The sequence below is a fragment of the Silene latifolia genome, chromosome 10 (genome assembly GCF_048544455.1).
Source record: "Silene latifolia isolate original U9 population chromosome 10, ASM4854445v1, whole genome shotgun sequence".
Taxonomy (NCBI): Eukaryota; Viridiplantae; Streptophyta; class Magnoliopsida; order Caryophyllales; family Caryophyllaceae; genus Silene; species Silene latifolia.
Genome location: NC_133535.1, coordinates 12,294,585 through 12,304,113, shown reverse-complemented (window position 1 = coordinate 12,304,113; position 9,529 = coordinate 12,294,585). Strand labels below are relative to the sequence as shown.

The window sequence follows — 9,529 nt, the reverse complement described above, 5'->3', positions numbered from 1 at the left end:
AGGCCAAATGTTGAACTATTGCTGTTTAACTCGGTTAAACTTCTGAGAAAGGGACAATAGAGGTAATTTACAAATACTCGAGAACAGTGCACAACATCATGTACAGCTCTTACAGAGGAAATATAATGTTCGTATATTACAAGTGTTGCAAGTACTGATGCTACTAACTTATAGGCATATTGCATCTCGATTAAGGGAGATTTCATCTGTGCTGATAATAGAGTGACAGTGACCGGTCTATACTTGGTCCCTGTTTCCGTTCTTAAGTATGTTGTATTTGCAGAGGGGACAGGTAGCGTTCATGTGTAGCCATTTGTCTATGCAAGTGCAGTGGTAATGGTGACGACATGGAAGTTCTCGTAGCTCACTTCCATCGTCATATGAAGACAGGCATATCACACACTCCTACACAAACCAAAGAGTTTTATAAGCGAAAGAACTTCAGAACTTTCAGTACAGAGGCAAAGACTTTGGTATGCCGGTCAGTGTTGCCTAATTCGCTCAACCAGGCTGCGAATTGCGAATTAATACGCGCGAATTACGAATTCGAATTACATCGAATTATGGTGTTTGGTTGTAATTTTATCGAATTACACTCTATTTTGAGCGTATTGCGTATTGGTATTTACGAATTCGAATTGATTGTATTCCGAATTAGGCAACCCAATGTTTCTTCGACTTTCCCAATACTTTGTGTATCTGACCTCCAATGCTCGATACTACAACGTGAGTATGGCAAATTGGCAATACGCACTAGGACACTTCGGTCTTAGACCAAAATACGAGAATTCAAAGTAGTTGAGGCCGACACTTGACATGCACCCAAATACGTCCAGGCATAAAGAAAAAGGGAAAAAGACAAATGGTAAGCCATCAGTAGATAAAGTATGAAGAAAACTGACATAGGGTGGTCTTGGAGACGCAAGTCCGCCTAGTGTCACATCTGAAGAGATGTTGGCCGGGCCCATGAGCACCTCTAGTATCTACGTAGTATCTAGCATGTTAAGAACCTTAAGTTTCTTCTTAATTTCCTATTCAAGTCTTAAAACAGCCAGGCAAGTCTACATTTATCTACAGGTTGTACATGACACTGCTATCCCCAGCACTGCAAAAAATTAAAGAGAGAGAAAAGCATTTTGAAAAGACTTACAGCGTCCTCTGCAGAAAGGGCATGCTCAATAGGAGTATCTGTGTCACATTCAATCATAACTCCACCAAAAGATTCCTGGATTTCACCACTTGGTTTCTCGATTTCACCTAGTCTTTTGAATTTGTACTTTGGCAGCCTCTCGATTTCGTCTTTAGTTGCTCCTTCCTATTTGACAAACACATATTAAGACAAAGATGTACATATGAGAAGATAGTGCTACCTTTCCCAAAAAGTGCCTCAAGGGCTCTCGCAAATAGCGGGGTAAGGGAGTTTGGATGTACGCAACCTTACTCTTGTATTAGCAACACAAATGTTTTTTGACGACCCAAAATGAAAATTGCTCTGAGAATGCACTACATGACATTGACTTTGTTACTTCACCAAAAAAGAACGCAGTCAGTCAAGTGAGTCATTTTGCTTTGTTCCATCATAATCCGGAGCCAAATAATAGTCTTTGGCGTAATTGGAAATGGAACAAGTGTTACACCCTTCCAACACTAAGAAAATAAACGTGACTAAAGACAAAAAACTCGAGCAACAAACCTCATCTGCCACAGCATATAAAATTGCAATGATGCATGGAAGGCAACAACAGACAGCTATGCCAATAATGCTCGCAACAACAACGCAAATCACAACAAAGAACACATCAAATGCCAAGAATGTAATTGTGAGCCTGTGAAAACAAAGAAATCTTAATTAAACCGAAGAAGAAGGGCACGGAGCGTTGCTCTAGTTAAAGCCACTAGCATCGACACGATAAGGAAATTACCAGTACAGCTTTGGTGCATCGTCAATCATCATTTGCCCACCAGATGATACCCAGTAGAATCCAATGATCCACCAAATAAAAGAGAACATTGTGTTTGCTGACTCTAGATGCTTTGCAACACTGCCAAAGACAATTTGAAAAGGAAAAAATAAACATGATATGTAATAATTGGGATCATCCAAACAGAGGAAACAATCAAGCAATGCAGTTTCTTAACTTGCTAGCTAGTACGTATAGGCTGCGCTACATACAAGAGTTGTTTGGATTGAGGAAATCGTTAGGGGGTTATGGAGGAAATATACAAAGGAAGTGGATAGAGGAAGGAGATAAACATTGGCTAATTACTATGCCATAATGAGAGTACGATATACCCACCTCCTCTCTAGGTAATGTATTACCCACATAATAATTCTCCCACCACTTCGGTAGCACGGACACTCCTCCTAACTAGCCGTCTCGTGTCCGACGCCGTGTCGGACACCCGAACACCCGACACTCGTCGGACACACGCCTAAACATGATATAATTTAGACGAGGAATAAAAATGTCAAAAGAGATTGATTAGAATATGGGTTTGGGTGGGAAATGAGAATTGGTTACAGTCAAGGCCAAATTGTACCTTCACTTATTTAAATTAAATATCAAATACATTACAAAAATAAAATCATACGTTATTTATAACCACAAAATATATATTTTATTAAATTTAAATAGCGTGTCCTGTGTCCTAAATTTCACGGGATGTCATATCTCGTGTCCGTGTCCGTTTGGTGCTACCTAGCACCACCTCGTTCTCCTCCTTCCCCACTCCCTATCTCCAGTTCTTCACATCACCGCCATCATTCTACTCCTTTTCTCATTTATTCTATCCCGTAATTTTTACCCCAACTCCTCAGAAGTAATGTAGTTTTATCCAACAATCAAACACAATCAGCTTAACATAAACTCAAGTAATCCACCATTATCTATTACTTCCTCATTCATCACTGAACCCACCACCATAGCATTCTCTCACCACTGAATTCACGGTCACACATGCTCAAATGGAACTTGCAAACAGGAGCTGATTTTGGGGGTGGGGGTGGGGGGAATTGCTGCAATCATGGCCACATTTGAAACATGAAGGTCCATGGGATGCAATGATTAAGGTTTACCTTGACATAGTTGGCAGAAGTTTAACAACCAAACTGGGTGAAAAGAAGGGTAGGGAAGGGAGGGAGAAAGAGAGCTATGTTACTCAACACTTCAGTAAGTTGCCGTGTCGCGTGTCCGACATCTATCAAGTCGACATGACACGACACTTCACTTCAGACCAAAAAATTGAAAAATGCATACAAAATAGCCGTATCCAACACTCGACACGTGTCAGAGGAGAGTCGGGGTAACAAAGTAAGAGAGTCAAGGAGAAGCAAGTCCGGCAAACATATAGCGACTTCAAAGTAGCAAGAACCAATCACGCAAGGCCAGCAAAGTTTATATGCCCTAAGACTAATACCAGGCTGACAGCAATTATGCATACCTAGTGCTTTAGTGCACAGCTGGGGTAGATAATGCGTAAACGTAAATGCCAAATTGCACTAATAAATGAGGAAAGTCATTCTAACTTATTTCTCGCACATCATTCCCTCATACTCATCAACAGCTCATTTATACAAGAACGTCACACACCTCTTTCAATTCATACCTCATTTTCCAAAATCTGCCAACATCACCAGATTTCAGAATTAAAGAATGAAACCCAAAACATCTGGTTTGGTAATCTTCAAAACCATGACAGCATCAGAACTTTTATCCATCCACTCAAAATACTCCTCATTTGAATATCAAACTATTGTCCGAAACGGATCACTCAATGTTTCTAGCACTTCATCCCCTCATATACTCATTAAAAACTGTCCACTTCCCTTCCTTTTGGATCAAGCTTCCAAAATAAAAACAAAAACATCGGATCTCCCCATCAAACGAATCACAGCTTTACATTATTTTCTGAATCAACCTTGCTTTTGAACTACATATTCTTAAATCCTTCATAATAAACGATAACCAAACGCATAGTTCATACTCGTTTTCAATCAGAACCCCACTTTTCCCAACAACAATAATTAGTTAGACCATTCAATATTAACAACATAACCCACAAACGAGATTCAAAATGCGACACTGACAAAACTACACGGAACAAAAAGCTGAAAGTTAATCACCATGCTATTGCTCAAATCAATGCCAATAATTCTTACTCATCACTTCTCAGCATGCCTCCACGAACGTCTAACAACCGTGTGTTTGATGATTACCATTACTTTGAACATACAAGAGCGCCAATACATTCACGTCACGAATTATTACCTACTGTTATAATAATCCTGACCCATATAACCCCAATTTCTTAATCCAGAAATTCAAACATCAACGGGATTCGCAATTCGAAATCTACTCAATCATAACATTAGAGCTAAACTTCACTACCATAACATAAGAACAATTAAAACAAATAAACCAAAAAACAAGAATTATACCTAGTGTTATCCTCATCCTGCGTCCTCTCAGGAACGAACTCAACAAAATCAGCATCCAAACTTGTACTTGAGCTCGAGCTCGAATTTGAGCTAGAATTCGACTGCCTATCCGAATTCAACACCAAACTCCCATTCAAGTTCGAATTCGACACCAAATTCGGTCCAATCCCCAAACTACTCACAATCGACGAACTAACCCTAGCTCCTCTACTCACCTCTCTCCGTCGCCGATACTCAACACAAACACAAACCATATGAATAACACACTGAACTCCATAACCGACAATCCACAACCTAAGCGGAGCATGCGTCGTTTCACCTTTACTAAGAAACATCACAACAATGGCGGAAACTACGAACACAGTGTTCCAAATTAGGTCAAGTATTACGATCGGCGTAGAAAACGCCCAATCGCTTTGTCGCTCTTCGATTTGTTGCGCCGCCGTTTCGCGAACACGAACGGATTGTTCGGAAATTGCACGGCGGCTGTTCGCTCGCCGGAGAAATCTCGCCGCGCCACGTATGCCGGCGCGTCGGGAGAATCGGCGGCTCCGAGAGTGGAGTGAGCGGTCTCTCGTCGGAGAAAGAAGCGGCATCGCGGCGGCGGCTGCGATGGCACTAGTGTCGCCGGGGTTAGGGATTGACATGGTGAACGGAGAATCGTTAGCCTGGAAATTTGGGGGTAAAATTAGGGTTTATTGATTGGAGAGATGAAAATTTGTTATGTTGTGTTATTTACGTGTGAAAGGTCGTCAAGTTTATGTATGCAAATTATCCACCGAAGTGTCTCAAAGAATAATAGATTTTTTTTGGTACGAATATATCAATCTCTTTTTGGAATAACATCGTGTTAATATGGTGGTGAATTGTTGATGCAGGAAATTACGGAGCTAGCGAAGTGAAGATGGGTTTAAGAGTGTTGAAGTTAGCTAACAGAAATTTGATCAAAATCCAAGGTCGTGTCAGGTCGATGCACTCTATGTCCAAGACTTTCTATTTCATTTACTTCTTTAAGCTAGTCAACAAAAAATGCAATCTCTGAAGATTTTTCTAGGCACATGTAGATGTTATCATTCGTGCCGAAATTTTTTTTGGTTGATTAATTGTGTTTAATACGAAATATGAATTACTTAGATGCACTAAAATGTGTACTTATGCGATTCTGCCTAACAATGTGGAATTTTGAGTAACACTATGAAGAGTTTTATGTTATAAAATGAATAACTTGATTGATTAAGTGGCTTCGTCGGAGTGTAATGATTCTCCTTAAGGAAATGAGGTTAGTGCCCCACTCAAAGAAAGACTTACATGTAAGGTGTTTTTTCTAGGTCTTTAAAGACTTACACTTTTTTTGGTTGAAAATGAGGTTGCAGTATTACCTTCCTTTTTTGGTTGGAAATATATTTTTCCAAAAGATTAGTTTATTGCTTATATAAATATTTTTAAATGCTCATATTGTAATAGTGTGATTCTGCAGGATAGGCTATACTGATGATTGGCGATGAAGTAATGCTAAGGAAATGGGTGAGGGTATTATAAGCTTTAAAGGTGGTGGTAATGCAAGTTTACCAAATGAATTGATTGGTTGCACAGAGGGCTACGGGCAAGCATACAGCGAGCGAGGCTAATAGCATTCTCAAGAGTCCTACTGTCAATGAGAAATGAGCTCCCCAATAAATGCTTCCTCTGTCGGGGAGATGTAGAAGGTTAATGTGGATGTAGCTACCCTTAGCGGGATGAGTGGTGGTTTCGAGGTGGTTATACAGATGAGGAAGGATGCGTGAGTCATACAATATAGTTCAGCAGTTAAATCAAGAGTAGAGTCCTGAAATTACAAAAGTGAAAGTGACGGAACTTGGTAAAAGAATGGCATTGGAACATGGAGTAACAAATGTGATTTTTAGTCGGATTCACTTCGGCTCATTTACTTAGTGACTTCTGCAGTTCTACATAATTGTTGTGTTTAAATCATGCCCGTTTGCATGATTTAACATTTTTTTTTTTTTTTTGGTACGAAAGAGGGGCAAAGCCCCGAAAAAAATAAACTAAGTAGTAGCTATTACACGAGGAGTGGTAACTCCAAATATGTCCTCCCTAAGGATTGGACGTAGCTCATTAAAAGGAAGATCTAAATGCGTAATTAAAGTACTCTAATTAACTCCTTTGTTGGCCAGAAAATCAGCTGCTTTGTTCGCTTCCCTATAAGAATGCTCTAGCTTGACCCTCCATTGAGAACCCTTTATTAGATCTTTGCATCTTTTAACAAGGAATTTCAAGCTGTTGCTCACTAACTGGTCTTCATTTATGAGATCAACACAAGGAGAGTTGTCCATATGTATAATAAGCTTTGGAATGTTGATCCCCCTTGCTCTTTCTAGGCCCGCCAACAGAGCAAGGATTTCGGCCTTCATGGAGGTACACGACCCGCACGAAAAGAAGTAGGCTGTAATAAAATTACCTGTCTCATCTCGAAAAATTCCTCCTCCTCCTGCAGGTCTCGGGTTTCCTTTTGACGCACCATCCGTATTCAACATCACCCACCCGTGAGGCGGTGGTAGCCAACGTATGAATATCTCTGTGGTAGCATGTCGAGGAATAGGAATGAAGAGATTATGACGATCTAGAACTTGTTTCGTGCTAGTAAATTGTTGGTAAAGAAACGCACGAGGATCGATGGGGTTCTCTCCATCTCGACCAAAGACCACATTGTTGTGCCATCTCCAAATCCACCAACAAGTAATAGCGAAGTTCAAGGGCCAATCTTCCAAAGAGGACTCGACATCATTACTAGCATTCTTAGTTATCCACTCGTCAAAGGGTAGATTGTAGAAAAAAATTATTATTTGGATTAATGCCCACCAAATTCCATAATTGTTTAGATACCTGGCAAGAGCGGAGGAGGTGTTCTACTGTCTCTTCTGCTGCGTGACACCTCGGGCAAAGGGGGTCATCCCCCATATTTCTTCTAACCCGATTGACGTTCACCATAAGGCGACCATGAGCTGTTAGCCAGAGGAACATACGGATTCTTTGTTGGACTGGTAACCTCCAAATTGTACGCCAAACTGAAGACTCGGGTAATTGATCATACTCAATTCCTTTTAAATAACCCAAGGCGGATTTAATTGTAAACTTACCGGAGGACGTGCCTTGCCAATATAAAGAATCTTCCAGGCTCGGGTCATGGACTAGAGATACCGAGGCAATTCGAAGGAGGATGGATTGCGGCAATAAGTCGGCGAACAAGTCCCATTTCCACCCATTAAACTCACACCACATATCACTGACTGTCGCTCCTAGAATATCTTCTGGGATGGGATTTATGTTATGATCAGAAAGACAAATACCGTCCACCCAGGCGTGGTCCCAAAACAGAGTTCTTCTTCCATTACCGACTGCAGTAGCTGTGCCTCTAACAATTGTCTTGGATTGTGAAGAGATTTCAGCCCAAACATTAGACATATTTTTCTTGGGTTGGAATATATCAATATCACACCGATTATTACAATATTTGGCCCGGAACACCCTCGACCATAAACTAAGTACGTTTAATGTATTATGTGCGATCTTGACAATTCGAACTTGGATATATTATCCACAATAATCTCTGTCTGATTAGTAATCGAAAATATCTTGCTAAGTTGAATCACAAATTCTTATTGAAAACGGACATTATCCGTCACAAGCTAAATACGGATATTGTCCCTCTCACAAAATACAAATGGATAGTGCAAGTGGGGGAAAATAGATACCTCCACTTACCCTCCCACTTGCATTTTCTGAGAGGGTCACTATCCGTCTTCAGCTTATGACGGATAATGGCCGTCTTCAATGAGACGGACTGTTTTCAGTTTGGATTATGGTGACAACTTGTGGTTGTTGATTTATACTCTTGATACGGTTTGTTAACCCGATAGAACTACTGTTGATTCATGTTAAGGTTTTTTAAGTACACCCATATGGCCATTTCACCAGGAGGGTAGAGGTAGATGTCAATACCATTTATGAAGTACTTCATCCGCACATCTATTTTCACCCTATTTGCTTTTAGGAGATCAAAATTTTCGAACTTTAATCGTAAATAAGTTGGAGAATAAAAATTATTGGATTGTAAAACAAAAACATTAACACTTATTCTCAGGCCATCTTTCCTGAACTTTTTTTTTTAAAAAAAAGAGTAACATATAGACGTCGAAAATTACGGTCAAAGTACCGTCTTCGAGACAACAATAAAGCAAATGGGTGAAAATAGGTGTGTGGAGGAAGTAGTTATTCTTAATTTCTTATGTAAAGTCGCTTTATAGTACCTAGTATTGTATAAAACAGATTTATATACTCCATTTACAATTATTACGAGCCTTTTAACTTTTAAGTAAATATTAAATTACTCCGTACTAAATTAATCCGTTTTACAAACGTTTTGGGTAGGACTGGAGAAAAAGGATTACGTATCTGAGGTAGTACCTCAGACCTTGTAGTTTTTGAGCATATACGCATTTTTTCTGAGCATATTACCATTTATAAATATAGTTTTTAAGCAATATTATATTTTTTTAGTGTAATGTTTTAGTAAATGTATAGTCTATGAACTGGTAGGACTGGGATATACTTCCTCCATTCAATTCCACTCTATCACTTTGCTTTTTCACGTTTGCCAACGCGTGTTTTACGTGGTAAATATTATTACCTGCGTATTTGCAAAAATTATAAAAGTTAGTCGATATTTTTAATGTACTCATAAAGACGAATCAAATAAGATATTTTCACTTATGCATTGAGAAAAAATTGAAATTGAATGTACACTTATGAATAGTGTAGAAAATGGATATAGGTAGAGTGGAGTTGAATGGAGGAAGTATCATATATCGTTGTGAAGAGGCTCGATTAAGAAACATTTGCTCTACAGAAGTAGCAATCAACAATCATAGGAACAGAACCTCATGGAGAGTTTAAGCCATTGTATTTCTACTTACAAACCATGGACTCACAATGACAGTTGTAATGGTTACAATTTAAACCAAGGTCGCGACTTTACTACCTAGGCTGCTAAGCAGAAAGACGAGAAATGGAAAAACGGAGAAAAGAAGGTGA

At 39.5% G+C, this 9,529-nt stretch overlaps 1 protein-coding gene across 1 annotated transcript; it reads right to left on the bottom strand.

Moving 5' to 3' along the window:
• Nucleotides 1-5,223, bottom strand: LOC141605136 (E3 ubiquitin-protein ligase At1g63170-like). The gene is made up of 5 exons (XM_074423797.1): nucleotides 4,439-5,223; nucleotides 1,923-2,042; nucleotides 1,694-1,826; nucleotides 1,151-1,315; nucleotides 1-405 (listed from the first exon to the last, which is right to left on the bottom strand). The coding sequence occupies exons 1-5, from the start codon at nucleotides 5,083-5,085 to the stop codon at nucleotides 238-240; spliced, it is 1,233 nt and encodes a 410-aa protein (XP_074279898.1). The 5' UTR covers nucleotides 5,086-5,223; the 3' UTR covers nucleotides 1-237.
• Nucleotides 5,224-9,529: the final 4,306 nt, after the last annotated feature.